This window comes from Phodopus roborovskii, unplaced genomic scaffold, assembly GCF_943737965.1.
Source record: "Phodopus roborovskii unplaced genomic scaffold, PHOROB, whole genome shotgun sequence".
Classification (NCBI taxonomy): domain Eukaryota; kingdom Metazoa; phylum Chordata; class Mammalia; order Rodentia; family Cricetidae; genus Phodopus; species Phodopus roborovskii.
This window is the reverse complement of record NW_026125375.1, coordinates 95,434-119,944: the sequence shown is the minus strand read 5'-3', so window position 1 is coordinate 119,944 and position 24,511 is coordinate 95,434. Positions and strand designations below refer to the sequence as shown.

General features: G+C 37.2%; 1 protein-coding gene across 1 annotated transcript in view; it reads left to right on the top strand.

Moving 5' to 3' along the window:
• The window catches only part of LOC127214603 (metabotropic glutamate receptor 7-like), a gene marked incomplete at its 3' end in the record, with an annotated part of 78,870 nt that overhangs the window by 36,160 nt on the left and 18,199 nt on the right, over positions 1–24,511 (top strand). The window contains exon 2 of the mRNA XM_051174948.1: positions 7,298–7,438. Coding sequence (XP_051030905.1) covers positions 7,298–7,438 — 141 coding nt within the window. The remainder of the gene's footprint in view (positions 1–7,297; positions 7,439–24,511) is intronic.

Here is a 24,511-nt window from a genome sequence, read left to right as displayed (position 1 = left end):
ATGCTCTAGAGTATTAGATTGTCAAGTCTGCCTTTATATCCATACCACCTGGGAAGTAAAAGGCTCATGTACTTGAACCACTAGGAGGTGCTCTGATGTTGATATCGTTGAGAGTCAAAGAATAGGTGAATTCTTTTTATGAAATATCATATATTGCCCTAGCATTTGTACAGGGACATGAACTGCTATTGTTCTAGTCAAAGACATCTGGCACATAACTTGTGTAGATGATGGGATGAGGCCTCAAAAGAACTCTAGAAAAGTGGCTATATATAGGTTGATGAAAGTCTGTCCTTAGAGAGGCATCCAGAGATACCTGATCTTGGTAAACAAGGCTCTAAATATGCAAAGGCCATTCTTTGTGGAGGGCAGACCTTGTTTTAGAGGTACCTTGTGAGGCTCCATATGTAGTTGTGGATAATAAATATTATCTAGCTCATTCTTTGAGCAAAGCTCCAGTCTGGAATACAGTCAGATTTTTTTTCTTTCTGGATATTGAATAAATAGTAGCAGTTAACATGGGGTATTCAAATTCTAGTGACAGATGAGAGAAACACTGGTAAATGTCAGATTCATGTTTATTTTCCTTTTAAATTGTGTCTGTGTTTGTGTGTGTGTGTGTGTGTGTGTGTGTGTGTGTGTGTGTGTTGGAGTGTCTGTGCGGATATGTGCACATGAGCACAAGAGTCAGTGGAGGAAAGATTTCCCTTCAGATACCCAGAGTTACAGTTTTTTGGCAGTTATGCCCCACCCACTTTGGGTGCATACAAGAGAGATATGTGCTCTTAACCATTGAATCATCTCTCCAGCCTCCAAGTCTTGATTCTGGAAGGTTGCATATTGATTTCTTTATATAAAAATGAGCTTATCTTAGTCCCTTTGTCCTTTTGTCAGTCTTTTTTGTTGCTAGGGGTGCTGAAATACCCACTCTTGTAATTTTGTATATGAAAATATTACTTTGAGTTGCAGGTGCACCACCAGAAAGCTGTCCTCCTGTCCTACCAGGAATCATCTTGATGATCCAGCAGTAACAACCATAAGTTTCCTGAGCTCTTTTGAGTCCTATAGGAAATAAAAATCAATGTAATATAAATAAGAAAAATGCAGAGCTACTAATGAATAAAGAATTTTTGCAGCAAATATTACTGTTCCTATATTTCTGAAAGGCAGCCATGACAATCTATCACACTTATACCATGAAAATGGTGAACAGAGTCTACTAGGTAAAAACACCATGATCTTTGCCTTATGGCTTTTCAAGAGTTGATAACAAACTAAATTTCAGGAGAACAAAGAAAAGTGTGCTTGCACAAAATACAGCCCCCAAAAGCATTTAAACTGAAGCTCTGGGCATAATAAATTATCTTAAGTGTATTACTATTAATTATCTTTTGTATTTGAGTAAAATATTTGTAAATAGTAACAACACTTTCTTGGAAAGGAAACATACCTTCTTATTAAGAATAGCTCATCCATTCCTGTATTAAATTTAGTTCCCTACAGATTTAAACTGAAAAAGGAGCTAGAGAAAAAAATTGGGAACAATGATTTTCAGGATTTATTATTCAAGTCTGCTATGCTAGTGGAAAGCAGTTACATGAATATGATTAGTATGCACAGTTCATGTACCATAGTGAATTATTAATAGTTTATATCTGTGAATATTTGCATAGAAACCAATATTACCTTGTCTTAGAGAGTAGCTACTATACAAAGCTTTAATTCTTGCAGAAGGCTGAATATCATGTAGAATCTGCAGGTAATGTAACAATATACCAATAACCACCTTTCTTTTCCTATGTGTGAATATCTCATATAAGGAATCATTAAATACATAAGCAAAGACTAAAGAAATGAATCATATCATTTATGACAACATGAGTTGAGGTCATTTTGTTAGTTGAAATAAACCAAACAGTGATTTCTGTCATGCATGCATCATTCAAAAATTACTGTTTTGCTAATTGGAACTAGAATGACAATAATATCAGCTGACACTAAGAACGGGCACATTTTTAGACTAATGCTACATAGCCTTCTCCCTCTGTCTCATCCATAAACATTTCCCATGGGTTGTTTCTTCTTTGTGGAATAATTTCCATTGCAGTAACTCTTGTTTGCTCAAAAATCATGGCTGCTTGCCACCAGTCTCATCAGAATACATAGTCAAAGAATTTCTGGGTGCATCTTTGTCTAGCTTTATTCCATGAGTCATATTTCCTTAACTTTATTTACTTTGGTTAAACTTTACAGACATGCAAATTCGAAAGGCATATTTTAATTGGGTGCAGACTTTGATCTTTAGTCCTGAAAGTCAAGTTAAGAATACGCAGGTATGTGTGGAACCAAGAAGGGAGGCATGACAACAAAACTCTATATAACACCTGAATCAAGGATGCAGGAAACCCCCACCCCACCAGTTCTTACAACCATGTGATTAATACTCATCCTCTCAAGTCAGCTTCCAGATCAGTGACTGTTGTTCACATTTGTCTACATGAGGTTTCTCAATATACCTTGTGGATTAGATAATGTGTAATTCCTGGGATACAATAAGATCACATCCCTAGTACTTTGTTTCAGGCGGTCTGGCTTGATCAAACCACATTAGTCTGGAAGGAACCCACAGCTTTTCATTTTCTGTGGAAAGAAAAATAGAAATCCTTTTCCCCAGTAACTTGTCCTTGAACTTAAATTTTGGAGTCAAAACATTTTTTTTAAATTTAATTTATTATTTTACATGTCAATCCCAGTTCCCTCTCCCTCCCTCCTTCCCTTCCTCCCTCCCTTTTACCCTCTCTGCCCTCTCACATGCACCCTAACCACCCTCCCCTCCCATCCCCCCACCCCTCCAGGTGATCCTACATTCAAAACAGCTGGACAAAGCAGCCATGCAGACTAAAGCCAGGATTTCTGCATCTTCTTAGAATCCCCCATGACAACGCCCCTTACCAGCAGGAAGTAGTTTGGAAAGAACAATGCCCAAATTCCCAAATATTGTCTATAAATGTTTGTTTTCATTTAAATGGACTTGGTTATAAAGATAAATAATAATAATAATAACAATAAAAAGATCACATCCCTAACCCCAACAAGTTGATGGTTGTTAGATGATTGAAAGAAGGGCGTTATTTCCATACACACGTGAAAAGCCACCTTATTTTCAAGTATATTATATCCCCATGCCTATCTGTGTTTCTTTTGTTGTGTTTTGGAGATATGGCTTCATTTTTTTCTGTGACAGGTTCTCTCTTCTTTTATCCCAGGGAATTTAGAATTGCTTAGGCATGGCAATTCCATCATAGTTATCTCTCCTCTTCTTCTTTTCTGTCCCCTACCCTCAAAGAACCATACACACTTCCTCTTTTTTTCTTAGAATATTAACACCCTTGTACATTTACTCATATGACCTGTAAAGTAACTGCTATTTGTGCTTATTTGTTTGTGTAGCTATTACAAATTTAGATTTCTAATCCATCTTGTAAAGAGCTGTTATCTGAGTGTATAAATATGAATGACTTTTCCGTTTTAATATACCTTGATGCTTTCCTAAGTTTTTTATGTTTTTATTGGTTTAGTAAAGTATTTTATTCAAAACATCCAGCTTGATTTTTCTCCTTGCAAAGGAGCTTAAACACAGCTCAGAACTCACTGTAAGTGCACTGAAGAGAGACATAACTTTCAACAGTAGAATGCCCCATATCCATCATAAATACAAGATGCCAGATTGGTCTTCTGATTTTCCAGAGGATCTGGGTTTCACTGTGAAACCCACTTAACAGTTCAGATATTGTGTGCTGTGATAAACATGTTGATTTTTAAACACTAGCCAGGCTTCTTGAGCTGGAAGCAGGGCAGTAAGAAGAGCTAAGGGTCCTTGCACTTGAGGTGTAAAGTTGGAAGTTCTGGTGCTGCTTCCCACTTGAGCTTATAAGGATGTTCCTAGGATTGTAATGCACTCCCAGGGTTGAAAACCTAGAACTATTAGCTGCTGTATATTTTACGTGTATTCGATGGCATGTAAAGCCTTCTTCTGTCTTGTGACCTGCTAAAGCCACCTTAATAGTATTCCTCATATTCCCCTCTTGTAAGACCTTCCTTTGCCTTTCATCTAAAAGGGCCACCTCCTAATAATGGTCCCTAGGATGAATCATACTCCCTATTAAGTTATACTCTACAGATTTCATGTGGTAACTGAGGATTATTTCTATCTCATAATTTCAATGAGGATGGAACCAGGCTAGAACAGTTTGTCATGCCTGTTGAAACTCTGCTCCTCCTTCTTGCTTAGAATTAGCATCCCAAATGATAGCAGTTCTGCTGAACATGTACCAGTGGGATACTGCTTCAGACCAGCCTAGAAAGGAACTCAGCAAATGATATTCATAAGCTCAGTTAAAGAAACAAATCACACAGAGAATTCCATCTGTTTCATATAAAAAGAATGACAGTTTTTCCTTTAACAAAACTTTGATTATGATTCCTTTTCATCAAAACTAGGGGACTTTGTATCTCGGGTTGTATTTTAAAACTCGGGTAATGTTCTTAATTGTACTATTATATGTTCAGATCCTGTTTCTGCTGAAATTTAATAGAGATGACGAGAAGTTTTATTTCACACACAAGCAGTGGGAGGGAGATGGAGAAGGAAATGAGCCTGGTTATTAGTTATTTTCATGTCTGATTCTATCCCAAAGTGTCTGCCGTACCTGGGTCACTAAAGTTCTTATATTATGTGTCCTGTTTGTAATGAGAGATAAGTAGAATCTTCAGGCTTCTGATACTGTAATGACAGACTATATGTAGGGACTTCAATGAGTAGGCAGAAGGGAAGTTTTATCTCAACTCCATGTCAGAAACACCTTATATGTTAGTAAAGAGCATTGCAAAGTGCTCCTCACTAAAAGGGCTACCATGTCTACTTTCAGGCAATGTAAATATCTGGCTGTAATAAGATGCTTTTCAAACCTTGAAGAACTTACATGTTATTGGTTTTCTGCTTTCTTGATGGAAATGAATAGAGGGACGTAATAAGAATCCATTTGTCTTCTCCCATGAGCTGATAAAAAGATGGAACCAGATTGTCAGGTCCTATAAAAAGTCTGATTCAGACAAGCAAAAGCAAGGCATCAAGAAGAGCCTCAGTGGATGACACTATTTTATCTATACATCTGCCTTTTGTGTTTCTGTGAGAAGATCTGTTTTCTAAACCCGGGTTACTAACAGACCACAAAACCATTTACTGAGTTGATTGATTTCCCCATTCTATCATCTGATCTCATACATAATAGTTTATCTTCTGCTTGTTGAACTACCAGTTTCCCTGTAGTACTAATTCTTTCATAATGGGACATCTTCTAGAAAAGAGGGAAAATGGCATGGTGTGTGGATCACAGCGATCTACATAGGACTTTCCTGGATCTTTGGTGAGCATGGAAATTTCCAGAAGATGAAAGAGAAAATGAAACTCCAGTTTCCCTTCTTACTCAGTTAATCTGCTCTTCATTTCCATGATCAATTGTCCAAATTATTATGACACTCACCAAAATATGAGCCTGCTTTGTAGTGTATATGACAGATAATGATGTTTGTAACCAGGAACCATGATAAAAAATTCTTCTGAATCTTCACTTTTGACTTTAAAGTATGGTTCTAAGTAATACCCACTGCCTAGTGCTAATGTAACACTTAAAGAGAAAATGTATGTAAAATGTTTTTGCTTTTGTCAGTGTAAACCTTAACACAATTTTTATGACATATGGAAAAGCTGGATACTTTATATGTTAGTAGTTCTACCTTCTCTTATGATTCTTGGCCTTAGACTTTCTAAATTTCTATATTGCTCCTACTATCACTGATAGCACTGTGGAAAGTGACAGAGGCATTTTGGAGAGTAATAGAAGGAGATGGTGTCATCTTTATTTCTGGAAATAGAAAAAGGAATATCTGCAATTCAAACTGTGGACTTCACATATTTCTATGACATAGTGATATTAGTGGACCTGACATTCAAGCCTAATTCAAGTGATAGTTTGAGTCTAATCTTTGTTTCTTTTGTACTTTGATCCTCTTGAGACCTCATAGCTTTATTGTAATATTTAAAGTTACCTACTCCAGAAAACAGCAGCTACAGAATTGTATAGTAGTTGGGCCCTTGAGTCTCTGTTAATGTGGATGTGCCATGAATAACATCAAAGTGACAGGCTTATTTACCTGTGGCCTCTCTAAAATCTATTTTATTTCCCATTTAACTGAGAAGCCAATTCCACGATGGGACAACACCAAAGGAATGATACTCACTAACCAGTATAGCTGAAATAATCAAGAATGTAGACTAGAGCATAATAATGGTTGACTTGGGACATGTCATGATTTGTTTTCTAAGCTTTTGTTTTCTAATGTATCAATTGAGAATATTGATAATAATTACTGCACAGCCAGCTTTATAGTAAGCACTGAAACTACAAGTTACTATCTGAAGATGACAATACATACATACATATATATATATATATATATATATATATATATATATATACATATATCAGTAAATTTCCTTAATGCTACAACAAAATACTTGACCAGAGCAACTTAAAGAGTATCAGGAAGCTTACAGTTGGAGGGTAGAGCCCATTATGGCATGAAACAGAAGTTATTTCAGGAAGCAGTTTGTCACAGCCCATCCACAGAAACAGAGAGCAATGAGTACTAGCGTTGAGCTTGCTCTTTTGTTTTATTCTCTCCAGAACCCTGGCCCATGGAATGGTCCTTCCCACAGTTAAGGTAGGTCTTCCTACCTTGACTAATCTAATAGAAATCATCACCACTTCCCAGAGACTTGCCACATAGATGCCAAGACCCTCAAGTTGACAATATCAATCATCACTACTGAAGATATTTGCTCTGGTTTAGCACACTAGAAATCCAAACATTTATTTATTTATTTCAGTGTAGATTTCATATTGAAAATAGTGCTTGCACATCACACTTCTCCCTTACTAATTGAATTAGAGCCATTTCTGTAGTTTAACTAATAAATGTGTGTGTGTGTGTGTGTGTGTGTGTGTGTGTGTGTGTGAGAGAGAGAGAGAGAGAGAGAGAGAGAGAGAGAGAGGAAGGGAGAGAGAGAAAGAGATTGTGTTTATTTGATAGTCATCAATCTAGTATATTGATGGACACAAATAAATAAGTCTTCTACTCTACAATCCATTGCTGACACTTTTGATCCTTTAATTTATTCTCTATATGGTAGCCATACTCTCAGTGAGTTGTGACCTTCTCATTTAACTCTGTTTAGGGTTTGATGCTTACTTCACATCCCGCACACTTGAGAACAACAGGAGAAATGTCTGGTTTGCTGAATACTGGGAAGAAAACTTCAACTGCAAGTTGACAATTAGTGGGTCCAAAAAAGAAGACACAGATCGCAAATGCACAGGTAATTTCATTCCCATTGTCCTCCTCCTGTGACTTTACATGGCCAGCATTAAGATTTCTGCATAGCTGACAGAAGGAAACCTGGCTGGAGACAAATTGAAAAACTAAATTGAATTTTACTAGATTGTTCAGAAAATAGAACAGGAGTGTAACTCTTGCAGGTCAAGGGAAATAGAGACAAGAATGTATTCTTTTCTGCCTGTCCATCTCATTGTAATTGGCATTTCCATTGATCTTGAGATCTTATTGCTTCAAATGCTCATATTAATAAATATTAGTTCATGTTATAGCTAGGAGAATGAAGTCATTTTCACAAAAGCAAAAGTCCCTAAGACATCCCGCACCAGGACCAGTAGGAACTGTTTCTATCCATAGTATATCTGATCCAGTTTATAGAATGCTTAAGATTATAATAATAAGCATTCTTAATATATAAGTGAGTCATTTGCTATTTAATGTGTGCTTAAAATATTCACTGCTTCTCATAAAATCTTTTGTGAACTTCTTACCAGTAAAAAGTGTGTTTGTAAATAGATAAAGGGGAAAGCAGACATCAGTTCATTTAGTTAGTAATAGACATTTATTAAGTAATCACCTTTCTGCTAAGCACTATCCTAGGCAGCAGTGGTCTTATAGTGAGATAAAGTCGGGGCCTCTGTGTTCATGAAGCTTAGAATTTACTATTAGAGTGGGAGAAGAGCATGGACAATGCTTCAGTTAATTTTTCACATAAACTAGAAGGTGTGAGCTTAGATGACAAGCACAAAAAACAAAGGGATTTCAGTAGTGTTGAAGGCAAAAACTTTCTTCCAAAGACTTCCTTGAGGGAATAATGCATCTGTAAATGGATTAGACAGCAGCCAATTGGTGAAGAAGAAAACTGAGTGAAAAGTCATGGATGAAGAATAGCATGACACAGTTCTGTAGCAAGAGGATTACTGCAACTCCAAGGATATAATGCATCCCACCACCCAAGTGGTGAATTAGCCACATTCACTTTTGGGGAGAATATGAGTAATCGAGGGAGAATGAATGTGCTAAGGTAGTCACATCCAAAAGAAGAGAAAATACTGTATGTTTGATTGAACTTGATATCGATTTGTATTTAATCTTGTATTTGATCATTAATTTGCGTGCTGAATAACTATGAAAGGCTGAATTAAACCTAAATCTACTCTCCACTAGCCCTCAACCTTTGTAATAGTGACTTTCATACATCCCAACACCATACAGTGTGTACTAAGTATGATCAAGCAGGACATGGGCAGAGGGAAAGCTAAGACACTAAAAGTCCTAATCATACATGAATGAGTACCAAAGTTCAATTCTCCAAATTCATATTAGAGGAAAATCAATGGTATGATGATATGCACTGGAGATGCAGAGGCAGAATTCTGATCTTCATTGACCAGCCATCCTAATCTCTCCAGACCAGTGATAGGCTCTATCTCAAAATATAAGGAAGAGTGTGACTAAGGGGGGAATGAAACCCAAGATTATCCTCTGGTCTTTACATGTACACATACATATGAGCACACCCAGACACACACACACACACACACACACACACACACACACACACACACACACTACCTCTAATTCATTCTTATTCTTATACCTCTCTCTCACCATGTTGAAGTCACCTTAGATACAACTCTTACTTAGTTTTTCTTTGCAATCTAACTCTATATTTTAATCATCTGAATCTTTTAGATTGAGCCCTTCATTTAGCAACTATTAATTATGTAGAATATATATAATACATAGTACTTAAGATATCATGTAGGATTTGAGAATACTTCAGAGCTCACTTTCTCTTAAGGAGGTTTTTATGAAAAGGAAGTTTATGGCAGAGAAACCATAATAAAAATATTGCTGCAGAATCAATAGGACACATATATTGGAGGCATCATTGCTAACCAGAATGTCAGAATAACTGAATTTTCTGTTCAAACCAAAATATATAATAGCACAGTGTTCTTAGAAACATGGTCTTTCTATTGTTGGGAGAAAGTGAATAAAATTGATTCAATGTTGACTAGACCTAGGTGACACAAAGCTTTCAAGTGGAAACTAAAAAATTAGTTTGACATCTGGATAATTTGTCTGTAAGACAGGGAACACTCAAGTGTATGACAGTATGCAGATGATGTATGACAGTTTCCAGAGTGTTTCTGACATCCAATGTTCTGTAGAATGGCTGGAGGTGGAACGGATTGTCAAAATGGAACTTAGGCTTGTTCCTATGTGAAACCAAGACTTGTCTTTTTGCATGCTATAACCAAGAATGTTCTCTGAATAAACACAACTAAGTGCCTAGCAAAGAGAACTGAAGTTTATCACAACCAAATATGGCAAATATGGCAATCCACAATCAGAAATGGAAAAGTATGTTGCGTCTTTCTGTCCTACTCTTCTAGGGTCACATTTATAAATTATTCTCTTATTCTCTCTACATATATCCTTCCTTACTAGGCTTTGCTTTCTCTAGGGAAATAGTTAAATAGTATTTAGAAAAGTAGAATATACACAAAATCATAATTATATATAAAAATGTGTTAATGAGAATAGCTTACTCAATAGGGGCTGAGTAATCTAACAGTAATTATTTGTACACTGCAAATACTTGGAATCTGGTGGGTGCTTAGCATATGCCTCAGTAGTTCCAGTCTGATTGGGAAGGACTGAAAAAGTCCTGGAGAGCTGCACATCTTCAGTTCATGTAGAAGTTCAAACATATAATGTAATGTCTGTCAAGGATGGCAGCTACAGCAATAGCACCAGCAGCAGCATAGATGCATCCTCTAAGAAAGTAACAAAGACAGGCAGCACCTGCTTTTTCCTTTCACCTACTTCTATCTGGTCAACTCTTTTGAAGGTGCCAAAAATTATGATAGTGGGTCTTCCCTATTTGAAAATTTCTGGATGTCACTTTCACAGATATATCAAATCTACTTTGCATATTGACAAACAAGTTTAATCATCAGTCTCTCTTTAAACTATCTCTGTTAGTAATGCATGTCTATTAAGTGGAAGAAAATACTATTACTAAGGTTTTTAGTGTTCAAGTTTGTGAATATAAATGCACAAAACACAAAGAATACTGTGAATAGTTTTTGGTTTTGTTTGGTTTTCTTACCTGCCCTTTCCTTTTCCAAGACTGACTGGTAGTATTTTCAAAACACTCTTATAATATCTTGACATTTAGATATACCTCAATCTTGGAAGTAGAAAGTGGTAGGAAAAGTTATGCTGATTGATAGTCTAGAGAGAAGAAGGAAATAATGGCAATAGGTTAGAGACAAGTCCCTGAAATCTTGATAACAAACCCACTTAATCAAGGATGTGGACAGCAGCAGAAAGCATTGGTAGGCTTTAGGAAAGAAAGCTGTTTGATGTCTACATTTTATAACAGTAAAGAAAATGAATGTGGCAGAAAGAAGCAGCCACATGAGGAGACCATGGAATTATCGATTTGAAATTGTAAACTGACAGCACAGAGACAGTAGATATTTTTGCCGAAGGACTAGAAAAAAATCTAAACCAGCCTCCTTCATCCCTTCCTATGATTGTGCTCTGAGAAAAAATGAGTGTTCTAAAATTATGAATGTGGACACACTTAAAATACTGTCTCTTTTCTTTTGCTCTGAGTAGCCTCTTGACTATAACAAGCTCTATTTCTGTATTAGTTCTGGGCAGACCAACTTGGAATCTACTACCTTATGGTCTCTGGTAGTGAAGAGTGAGACCTGTAGCATTTGAAGAAACCAGATTGCTTTTCTAATTCTGTAAGGAATGTTTCGAGGTTGCATACAACTAATGGGCTTTGAAAGGAAAAGTAATGGTTAGAAAACTTAAGGAATAGAGAATGATATTTGCTCCTGTAGAATTTTGGGGAGTTCTGGTGTATAGATGATCTTAAAGCGAAGTACTGGAAACTATCTAGCCACCTGTCCCATAAATTACTTGCATTCATTTGACATATCTATAAGGCAAGCAATATTTCTTCATTGCTCCACATCTTTAAAATATTCCAAAGCTCTTGTATACCCAATCCTGGTACTCCTATCTCCAAAAGCTAATCATCTTTCTCCTACCATCACTTGAAATTATTTTCTCTGCTACAAGCTGAACATTGTACATTGAACATGTGAACTTTTCCATGACTCCTTATGCCTGACATTCTGGGGGTGAATGTACATAAAATGGTACAGGCTTTTGCAGAAGATAGATCCCCATATGATTGGAGTCACTGTCATTTGTGATATTTCATACTGGGGGTATATCATCCCTTGGAAACAGTGTTAGAGCCACCCACTAGGAAATAGACCCTACTAGGCAGTTCAATGAGGATCACTTGTACTTAATCAGCAAAACGAGCATATGGATTGTGTTTACTAGTTGAACTTGTGACTCCTGATACTAAGTCCACCTATTAAGTATGTTTCCCCCCTGAGACTTGGCACAGTACTACTAGCATCATAGAGATTTGGTCCAAGTCTGATCATGCTGAGGATGATGGTTCTTTGGAAAGACTAAGACGAGAAGGAAAATGAAATGCTGTTTTAGGAAACAAATGAAGGGAGTCTCCAATTGGGGAAATGTTTTTACCCATATAGTTAATAATTTTACAATCAGTGAATCTAGGGTCTGCCATCAAGGCCTATCATGAGTTTACCTATGAAAGCATGTGCAGTATTGCTTAACTTTTCAAAGTCATTACTCATGCTTGAATAATGAAAATCTTCTGAAGCTGCTGTGAGGGATTAAATTACATAATTCAAGTGTTAAATCTGAAGTGACATTAGCACATGGTCTCAATTCAATATGGCTATCAATTACTCACAATTCTGACTAAATGCAATTGCCTGTGAGGAATTCATGGCTATCCTAGTTATGTGAATTCTGAAGAAGAGAAGGTCATATATAAAATTTCAACAGGAAAATAAAACCAGAAATTTGACTAAATACAAAGGTATAGACAGGAGCATTCCATGGGGTGCACAGTCCATGACACTGTACTGATATGCAAACATGTTTGCAGACAGGCATGAAGCCACATGAAGCTGTGAGTGTAATAGAAAACCCAGTATCAAAGAAGTGCAGCACCTTAACAGAGTGCAGATGCAGGCATTGTCTGGCTCTGAACCAGATAGATAACTCATTGCCCAGATTTTCCTCCATTTTAATTGAAAATGGTGTAATTTCAAGGTCTCCCTCAAATGTATCCTTCCAATTCAGTACAAGTTTCCAGGAATCTGAATATGTTTGCCTGTGGAAAACCATATCTGTCTGTTGTGTCTTGGGGCTCTAACAGAGCACAGAGTATTTGTCTAACAAAAATTACTGCTCTGACAGGTGGTACTTGACTACACTGATTCATTAGAGTTACCTCCTCACTGAAAAGAACTCAGCATTTAGGAATCCATCACCTGGTGAAGAGCCCATTTGACTGTTAGAGATTTGTTTTCCTTTGCATATGACAAAGGATAAATAAGTGGGTAGAATTTATCTCCACCCCCTGTAGCAACTCACTGTCTTTCTTTTTTGTGTTTTCTAGTCACACAAAAAATTCAGTTTGACTTGCCTCTTAAACTAATATCCACTGTGCAAATATAACAGACACTACTAAATGCCTTCTTTTTCTGTTTATTTATTTATTTTGTTTATTTGTTTTTAAGCATCTTACTTTGTGATTCTGGCTGGACTGGTATTATTGTAGAGCAAGATGTAGGCAGTTCTGCCTCAGCCTCCTGAGTTCTTGGATTATAGGTATGATCCACTACATCTGATTTTGAATTTTCACAGTGTGTAGTCAGAATCCTTAAATTGTGTTCTACTCAAAACTAATGTTTTAAGGAACACCTCTTTCTTTTAAAGAGCTGTTAATAAATAAGGTTAATTAATAAGTCTCACAAACCCCATCATTCATAATATCTCATTCTTGATGTAACCCAATCAGTATCTGCTGACTTTCTCAACAAGTCTATTAAGACAATGAATGATATTTAAGAAAACTAAGTGAGCTGAGAACATATATACTGAACGCTTTGTGACTGAAATATTTAGTTTTCTCTATCATTTTTCCTTTCCGTCTAAGTTGACCTTTAATTGTTATATAGATGTTTTATAGTGGTACCTAATCTATGTAACATGATTTTAAAAAGTCCATCTCAAAATGTACATAGATACATAGCATCTAATTATTTAGCCTTTCAAGAAGACTTTTTGAACTGTTTTGACAAGACACAATAGAAGCACATTTTTACTCCTTCCTCATTTTTTTTTTCAATAGACACTTGATATAGATAAACTATGAGTTAGTTTCTATGATCATATATTTCGGATTCTGTGTTAATATGGTTTCTTATTATTGTTAAAAACACTCGACTCATCTCTAAACAAAAGTTTAGTTCAGTCTTTTGGGTGCTGTCACTTGAATTTTCTGACTACCTACCTTCTACTTTTGTGAAAACTGGAAGAGTGTCAGACTGTTAGGATTTATTTATTTGATGGAAAATATTAAGAACTAAATATCTTTGGACCATCACATAAATATTAAAAGAGATATAACTTTCAACTTGGTATAGTATTTTACAGCAATTGCGTGGATGTCTGCCTATATGGTTTAGACAGATGAGGTGGCAGTTATCTTACGATTCCATTACTCTCCAAATTGAAATGAGATGAATGTAACTACTATGAGAAATTCTCATTGGACATAGAAAACCTCCAAATCCTTTTTTAAAAAAATGAAATACCGAGTAAGTCTTATATGTGTACATAAAAGATGAGTAGGTCTCTGGAGTTTGGAATCCCATGTATAATAAATAGAACCATAATTTAGTTCTGTATTAAATCATGTCATCACCTCCTACAGCAATGCTTTGTGTTGAAGGGGAGTGCACATGTACATATGTTACATACTTTTAGAAGTGAGAGGCCAATGTTGGGTATCTTCCTCAAAAACACTCATCCTAGTTTTTTTTGAGACAGGGTCATTCAATGAACCCAGCACAAGTTGATTGACTTCACTCGCAGGAGTGAACCCAGAGGATTTGTTAGTCTCTACCACCCAAGTGCTTGTGTGACAGACCTCTGTGTGGCTACACCCAGCTATTTTGTTTTTCACCTAAATGTTGGGGATATGAACTCAGGTTCTCATGCTTGCAGCATGCACTCCCCCATTGAGTTCTCTCTTCAGCCTGTGTCCTGCTAATTTTGTATTTAATTTTCATTCACTTATATATTATGGTATATTTTCTTGTATTATTTCAGTGACAATAATGCTTTTTCAAAGAGGTTTATGAATTAAATGTCAACTAAACTCTTCTTGCGAAAGCATATTACCAGCTGTGACCACGGTCACATATTCCATGAATGGATCAGAAAAGAGGAGCTGAAAGAAATGCCATCATTCATGAGTCCTTACTGATCATCACTGGGCAACAGTGATCAGTCTCTATCAATATGATTGTGAGGCATGAAATACAACTTGTAATTCCTTTCCATGTAGTACTTTTGTTTCTCACATCTCAATTTCAGGGCTGTATAGGAAAAAACAACCTCTTGGCATTCCCTTCTTCCTCTGAAGATTGCAATCTTCCCATGGCTTCTTTCTATCTACAAACCAGATTCTAAATCTATATTATCTGTTTCTACCTTTGGTAATGAAGGCAAGATAGCTGGATTCCTGGTATGAGTACTAGGTTCTATATTCTGTCTTACAAAATCCCTCTATGGTTTTGAAAACTTAAACACCTTCACATGACTAGACTATTTAAGGGAAGTTGAAACTCTTTCAGGGACATATGCTAACTCTTTTTTTTTTTTAATATTTTATTTATTTATTTTTGTTTTTTTATTTTACATGTCGATCCCAGTTCCCTTTACCTCTCTCCCTCCCCCTCCCTCCCTTTTACCATCTCTCCCCCCTCACATGCACCCTGACCACCCTCCCCTCCCATACCCCCACCCCAATTCCACATGTAGGGCAATGTCCTCAGCCATTCATTTATCATTGTTCAGTAACAAACAACGTGGTAGAGGTTGGGGAAGGAGATAGGTAGACTTCAGTTGGGTCTCATAAATCTTTGTTTATAGTTAACTTCCTGAAACCTTAATAAATTCAACTTTGAAGAACAGATCCTAAACTGTATGTATCACACTGGCTTTTAAAATGCCAGCCTTTTGTTTATTTATTTTTATATCCCTTCTTCTCTTGTGTTCTATTATGTCTACCCTTACCAAAAGAGTTGAACTTGGAATCTAGTATAGAAAAAAGTAGAAAAATTCAAATGAATAAAAAAACCCTCATGCACAATATAACACATTATTGTATGAAAATATGATAGTGTGACACCAACCAAAGTGGGACTGAGGTAGCAAAGCAAGAATAGAGTAGTCTATTATCGTCAATAAATGATGGGGACACTGCTCTAAACTTAGAGGATAATTTTCAGATGCTCAGGGTGGAGCTAGCTAGCTTTAATCTTATGCAATAGGTGGCTATTAATATCGTCTCACAGATTAAAAACACTCTGCCTTCTTCAACCAGCACTGAACAACCGGAAAAAGGATTATTGCTAATTGCCATTTTGATTCATGTTGCTGTCTCCAAATTCTGGCCATATTGTACTTTGAAGTATCCAGAGGCACAGTATCTAATGCTAAACTGTATAAACCAAGCACTGGAGGAACCCTGTGTTAAAACAGAAGCATTCAAGCAAAACTGCTTTCATTGGTGCTAGGAACCATAATTACTTGAGATGTGTTATTTTTTTTTTTCTCATGAACTCATTTAATGGCTGTAAATGTGGGTATTATAGCTCTCCCTTATTTGGAAAGTCTGTTAGGCCAGGGTGTTAATAAAAAGGAATTCTTGATCTAGGGGAATTAATGCCCATGAATCTCCTCACAAGAGCCTATAAACACAGTGCCTCTTACGATCAACCTAAGTGTTATGAATTGGACACTTTGAGTCATTTTAGTAGGCCTAAGAAAGAGCTGTTGAATGACTTGCCAAGTGTCATTAAGCTAGTTGAGATGGAATATAGTCTTCTTCCGGAAGAGCTTCTGGTATAGAGGTTGTCATCTACCCATTTCCTGTCCTCGGGGAGAAATATGGACACTAAAACATGTTAAGATTTTACAGTGTATGCAACATAATATTCATTTTATAGGGAATAAACCTGTGCTCACAAGATAAATATAAATATCAACCATATATAAAAACCCAGATACAAACTTTTTAGAGCTCTTTGCCAGCCTCTTTGTAGGAACAGGGGATCCAGGGAAGTGGGCAGATACTCAGAGGGCTTAGGATCTTCTAATCCTCAGAGGTTACTTATAGGAGGAGTACTTGTGAGGTATTACAGGGCCATGGGCAACTCTAATGCAACTGCATTGCCAAGCAGTGGTGGTGGATGACTTTAGTCCCAGCACTCAGGAGGCAGAGGCAGGTAGATCTCTGTGAATTGAAAGCCACCATGATCTACAAAGTGAGTGCCAGGAGAAGCACTAAAGCTACACAGAGAAACCTCATCTCAAAAACAAACAAACAAACAAACAAAAACGAACAAATAAAAAAAATCAGCTGTATCACTGAAAGTGCACCTTAACAGCAGAAGGTAGAACCTTCTGAAGCTAGTCAATTTCAGATACTTCCTGGGATATGTGTTAATTACTTGAGTCCTAAGAAGCCTCCTGTCCAAACATTTTACTTCTTGCATGCAAGATCTCAACTTAGAGGAAATTACTATATAACAGTAAGCTCCAAGCTTAAAGAAACCAGGCACTTACATCTCTTGATTTTCCCCAGTTTCGTTCATATCTTCAATCCCAGGTAACTACATGGTTTAAAGAAACAATTAGAAAATTATTATAAAACAGCTTATGTTCCACGCTGAAAAGTGAATCTGCTTGGCGTGAAATATTTCAATGCAATGGATCAGATGGGGAGATGGGGAGAGGAAAACAGAAAGAAATGAAGTAGGACTGTATTTTATAGACCCTCATTTAACTCTGGTTTCTAAAAGGAGTTTAGAGCTACAGACTCACAGTCCTTGCCTATCACTCAGTGACTGAATAATGAGAAAATGTGACCAAATGGGGGAAAATGGCTGTCCTTGAAATACAGCTATCACCTTTCTGATAGGTTGCAAGTCTCATTAATTCCAGTAGTGTATTCCACAGCTACCCTCTGCTTGGCAAAGCCCATAGTGTGGTTTGCCTCTTTAACATCTTCTAAGTTTAATGCTAGTGTGTATGTGTGTGTTCTGTTTAGATACTGACTAACCCTGCCTCTCCCATGGTGTCACTGAGGCTTTGGATCCTGGCTTGTCATTCCTAGGTGTATGCATGCACATAATCCTGTGGAAACCTTACAGTGACAGCACTGGCAAGGACCCAGGTTCTGGGAATCCCATGTAGCCTAATTTGAGTTATAATAAAGATGTATAAACTTAAATTTTTTTGAAAAAAAAATGACAGCATGAATACTCAAGCTGCCTTTGAATTTGCACTCAAACTTGCAATCATCTTCTTTCCCAAGTATTGCCATTATAGGTATGGGTCACCAATGTGGTTCTACAGACCCTTTAGTAGTTTTTCAGGAAACCTTGCATATCATAAACAGTCTACCTATTGTTAGTTTACTTGAGTGTGGCATAAAGTCCTATGCCTTGATTCTTGACAATTTTGGGGCTCTCTACTTTGCTACTAGTGAGTTTATATAAAACAGATATAAAAATACCCTAAGACCTCATCCCTCTTCTTTCCATGGGACAATTCAATTGTTGTCATTTTTAAAAGCTGTAAAATTAAATAAAGAATGAGGATTTTGAAGCCCAGTCATCTCAGGGCAGGTTTGGTTCCTGCCTCATATCAGCCATGAAGCATGAAGCAAGTGTTTTTGCATCTCTGTGACTATCTACTCATTGGTGAAATGCTCTGATACTGCTAATTGTCTGATGGGTTTCATTTTGATTTGTACTTTGAAGGGAACCTCTGAGTGAATTAGATTGTGTAAAGTGCTGAATGCAATGCAAAGACACAGGACGCTTTGATAAGTGTTAGCAAAATGTGCATTATCCATTTGTAACATTACCAATTCAATTAGGATAAACAGTTTTTGGACAATTGAAATATATCACTATGTTTGCTTTCAGAAGCACTGCACTAATATATTCAGCCCCTGGCAAAGCAACTGAAATGTTACCTCTGTTTTGATTTGTGTTTCTTAGAAAACTTGCAAGATTGAATTTTTTTTTCCTTATGTTTGGGTACTGATTTATCTTTTATGAGATGCACTTTAGAGTCTTTAAATTGTTTTAATATCCCTTGCATCAGATGATCATCCCTACAACTCAGCAGAGTTAGCAGGGGTGGCAATATTTACAGTCCACTAAAGAGACAGAAAAGCAAAGTTCTTACTGTTTCATTAAGTGTCTACCAGCAAAGTTGTAGGCATTTGACAGAGCCAGGACTTGAACCAAAATGTTGCTTTCCTCTCATAAACAGCAATTCAAGGATCTGGAATTTCCCTGGCTTGAAATATTCCGTTATGTTTTTAAAAAACAAGGCATTCATAGTGCCTAACTTTCCCCTATGGTAATTCAAGCACTTAGGGGAATAAAATCCAAATATCTTCTAAGTTGTTTACTTTTACTTATTTCAAGCTCTTAAAATAAGCTATATAGTTTAACTATCTACTTAAAATTTATAAGGTAACAAAATGGGTACTATTTTTGATTTGGAGATAGTTTTGGTGTTATAAATATTATTTAATGATTACAAGCAATATAGTTTATAAATAAGCATTGTAATTTCTGAGCATCATTAAGACAGAAACCAGTCACATCATGGGTAATTGTACTATTCTGACAAATAAATAAACAACATGATTAGATCCAACATACTTTAAAACTATCATATTCAATATAATTGGCTTAGCATACCTGGAAAAAATGTCTAATAGCATCATTCACTGAAAGTACAAAGATGGGTGAAATTTTACAACATGTGGTTAAAGGGAAGAGGATCAATAATTCTAAATGCTGGAGAACATAAATGAAACCAGGAGTCTTGTTCATGGGTATGAGAATAAAAAAGAGAAAAGGCAGATGCATGATTGCCCTGTGCATCAATGAAGGAGAGGTGAAAGGATAAGTCCATAAGCATTTCCACTATGGATACTTCTGCTTCTCCTTGTTTTGCAAGCAAAGGCATTAAATATCTTTGGGAAAAAAAAAGATAGTTGTCAGTGGAGGATTCACCAGTGTCTGTGTTTATACACATATTTTATTACTATGCTCCTTCAGCAGAACAGTAACAAAAGGTCCCAAAACCCTTATTGAGAAAGACCCCCAAGTGGGAAGACATTTGTGTTAGTGTTATCAACCTACAGTGAGTGGAAAGCAAGACTATACATGTGAGTTTGCTTTTAAATTACTGAGTAGTTTATCTTTAAGCTATCTATTCCCTTAAAGATGCACAGTACTTGAGACTGGGGAGCTGGTTCAATAGTTATGAATGCTTTCTCCCAAACCATGAGGACTGGAGTTCAAATCCTGTCACTGCATAAGGAACCAATAGGTTTTTCACAGGGGCAGGAGAACTTTTTGAAGCTCCTGAACATCCAGTCTAACTGAGATGTGAGCTCTGAGCTCAGAAAAAAACACTGCCTCAAAGGAACAGGGTGAGAGTAATAGAATATTCGCTTTGTAAATATCTTCACACAGAATCTTATACAGATGCAAAGAACCACATACAAAGACCCAAAAAAACGGGCTCTCTCTTTTTTCCAACCTCAATTTCTTTTCTTTCTTGTTTCCTTTCCTTTTCCACCTTATCGCGTCCACATATTGCTTTCTTTGTTTCCTTTTCATTTTTTAGTTTTTGTTTTTTTGGTAGCCCTTTACTTTTCTATACCTCTCTCCTTCCCTCCCTGCTAAATCATTCCTCCCTCTGTCCCTTCTTTGCTTTCTTTTCCTTTCTCAGATTGTTTACCTGGCTATATGTTGCATTTACAATTATATCACACAAGAAAAGTGAGCAAACAAGTATTTCATTTTGTGTATTGTTATCAGAAGTGACAGTAATCCACGTTAAAGGAAAATTATTCTAGTTTAAAAAAAAAGAAGAAAACAAAGTAGCATGTTTTCATTCTAATCTGAAAACGTGTTAGCTGAAGTTTTAGTTTTGTTTTCATAAGTACCCGTACATACAACAATATTTCCTAAATTAAGAAGAAAACTCCCTGATCCTTCCAACAGGATCTTACTACATGGGACAAGCTGTACTTCAACTGAAGGTTCCCTTGTGTTCGTTCACCTTTCCAGTACTGGGATTATAGGCATGCACAATTTTACCATGCTCCTCAGAACACATTTCTTTTATTTTTTAATTTTATTTTATATGATTTTCTTACTTGACTTATTGATCCCAGTTCCCCCTCCCACCCTCCCATCACCCCCCTGTCACCCACCTTGTCCCATTCACCATTCAGTCCCCAGGGAAAGTGAGGCCTTTAGGAGGGACCATCAAAATCTGTCAAGTCATATTGTGTAGGGCTTAGGCTCTCCCTCAGGTCTCTAAGCTAAGGGAATATTCCTCCATTGGGAATGTGCTCCCAAAGACCTTTCTTGCATTAGGGATACATACTGGGTCCACTGTCAGAGGTCCCATAGACTGCCCAGGCCTTCTAACTGAGACCCACATTCAGGGGGTCTAAGTTGTTCTATGCAGGTTTCCCAGCTATCAGTCAGGGTCCATGAACTCCCCCTTGTTAAGGTCAGCTGTCTCTTTAGATGCTGCAGTCTGTGCTTGACCACTTAGCTCATCATTTCTCCCTCTCTGAAACTGGACTCCAGGAGTTCGCCTCAGTGTTTAGCTGTGGGTGTCTGCTTCTGTTTCTGTCAGTTACTGGATGAAGAATATAGGATGGCATATAAGGTATTGATCAATCTCATTATCAGGGAAGTACATATTTTTATTTGTGTTTCTTATTTTACATATTGATCACAGTTCCTTCTCCATTCCCTCCTTCCCTCTCTTCTATCCTCCCATGACCACCATCCCATCCCATTCGTACCCATACTCCACATGAAGGTTGATGTCTAGCCAGAGGGGTCATCTAATTCTGTCAAGTCATTTGGAATAGGGATTAGGCCCCCTTCTGCCTCTAGGTTAAGGGGGTACCCCTCCATGGGGAACATGCTCCCAAAGTCCTTTTATGTACCAGGATACATTCTGGTTCCACTGTCAGAAGTCCATTACTGCCCAGGCCTTCTAACTGAGACTCATGTTCAGGGGGTCTGAGTGGCTCCAATTCTAGATTCCAAGCTATCAGAATGGGGGCACATTAGCTCCTCCTCATTCAGGTCAGCTGTCTCTATGGGTTTCTGTAGCCTGGTCTGCATTTGGATTCAAGTTCAGCTCAGTGTTCAGCTGTGGGTGTCTGCTTCTGTTTCCATAAGCTACTAAAGGATGGCTCAATGGTGGTGGATATATTAGTCATCAATCTCATTATCAAGGAAGGGCAGTTATGGTAGCCTTTACACTGTTGTTCAAATTGTTATTTGGGGTCAGTCTTGTAGGTCTCTGGATATTTCTCTAGAGTCAGTTTTTTCTTGAAACCTATAATGGCTCCCTCTTTTATGGTATCTCTCTCTATCCTTTTCTTTCCTCTATTCCTCTCCAGACTCAATCATCCTAGTCCCATGTGCTTTCCACTCCTCCCCTTCTCTTTCTCCTAGCCCCCTCTCCATTCCCTGTCCCCTCACTCCCAATATGCTCAGGAAATCTTGTTCCTTACCCCTTCTGTGAGGGACCTTGTATGAATCTCTTAGAATCCTCCTTGTATCCTAGTTTCTCTGGCAATGTGAGTTATAAGCTGGTGATCCTTTGCTCTATGTCTAAAATCCATATATGAGTGAATACATACCATATTCCTCTTTTTGTGACTGGATTACTTCATTCAGGATGGTTTCTTCCAGTTCCATCCATTTGCCTGTAAATTTCAAGATTGCCTCACAGAGAGTAGTATTCCATCGTGTAAATGTGCCACATCTTCTTTATCCATTCTTCAGTTGAGGGCCATCTAGGTTGCTTCCAGGTTGTAGCTATTACAAATAATGCTGCTACTAACATATTTGAACATATGTCTTTGTTGCTTGGATGTGGATCATTTGGGTATATGCCTAAGAGTGGGACAGACAGGTCCTGTGGTAGACTGATTCCCATTTTCCTGAGGAACCACCATACTGATCTCCAAAAAGGCAGTACAATTTTGCATTCCCACCAGCACTGGAGGAGTGTTCTCCTTTCTCCACATCCTCTCCAGCACAAGTTTTCATTGGTGTTCCTAATTTTAGCCATTCTGGCAGGAGTAAGATGGTATCTCAGAGTTGTTTTGATTTGCATTTCCCTGATAGCTAAGGATGTTGAGCACTTTCATAATTCTTTCAGCCTTTTTGATTTCCTCTATTGAGAATTTTCTCTTCGGTTCTGTACCCCATTTTTAAATAGGGATATTTGGTATTTTGTTGACTAGTTTCTTGAGTTCTTTGTATAATTTGGATATCAGCCTTCTGTCGGATGTATGATTGGTGAAGATCTTTTCCCAGTCTATGGGCTGCCATTTTGTCTTGTCAACTGTGTCCATTGCCTTAGCCTCTCAGTTTGAGGAGGTGAAATTTATTAATTGTCAATCTCAGTGACTGTGGTATTAGAGTTATGTTCAGGAAGCAGTCTCCTGTACCAAATTGTTCAAGGGTACCTTCCACTTTCTGTTCTAAGAGATTCAATGTGGCTGGATTTATGTTGAAGTTCTTTGAACTTGAGTTTTGTGCATGGCTATAGACATGGGTCTATCTGCAGTCTTCTACATACCATCATGCAGTTGTGCCAGCACCATTTGTTAAAGATGCTTTCCTCCTCCCATTGTATACTTTTAGCTGTTCTGTCAAAAATCAGGTGTTTGTAGGTGTGTAGGTTAATGTCAGGATTTTGGATTCGATTCCATTTGTCTACATGTCTATTTTGGTGCCAATACCAGGCTGTTGTCAGGATTACAGCTCAATAGGAGTGCTTAAAGTCAGGAATGGTGATGCCTCCTGAAGTTCCTTTATTGTACAGGGTTGTTTTGGCTATCCTTTTTTTTTTTTTCCATATGAAGTTGATTATTATCCTTTCAAAGTCAGTAAAGAGTTGTGCTGGGATTTTGATGGGGATTGCATTGAATCAGTAGATTGCTTTTGGTAAGATTGCCATTTTTATCCTCCCTATTTAAGGGTGTGTGAGATCTTTCCATTTTCTGGTATCTTCAATTTCTTTCTTTAAAGACACAAATATAGGACTTTCACTTGTTTGGTAAGAGTTACCCCAAGAAACTTTATGTTTACTGTGGCTATTGTAAAGGGTGATTTTTCTCTGGTTTCTTTCTCATCCCCTTTGTTGTCTGTATATAATAGGGCTATTGATTTTTTTGTTTGTTTTGTTTTGTTTTGTTTGTATATCTTGTATCCTGCTAGTTTGCTGAAGATGTTTATCAGTTGTAGGAGTTCCCTGGTAGAGTTTCTTGGATTGCTTATGTAAACTATCATATCATCTGCAAATAGTGACAGTTTGACTTCTTCCTTTCCAATTTGGATTACCTTCATCTCCCTGCCTAGTAGGTTAAGGCTGGATGATTTCTCTGATGTGTTCTTGGATTCCATTTGTCAGTATTTCATTGAGTATTTTTGCATCAATGTTCATAATGGATATTGGTCTGTAGCTCTCTTAGTTTGTGTCTTTGGGTGGCTTGGGTACCAAAGTAATTGTGGTCTCATAAAAAGAGTTTGGTAATCAGCCTTCTTGTTCTATTGTGTGGAACAATTTGAGGAGTATTGGTATTAGCTCTTCTTTGAATTTCTGGTAGAATTCTGCACTGAAGCCATCTGGTCCTAGGCTCTTTTTGGTTGGTGGGCTTTTGACGACTGTATCTATTTCATTAGGGGTTATAGGTCTATTTAAGTTGCTTATCTGTTCTTGATTTAATTTTGATAAGTGATAGTTATACAGAAATTTGTCC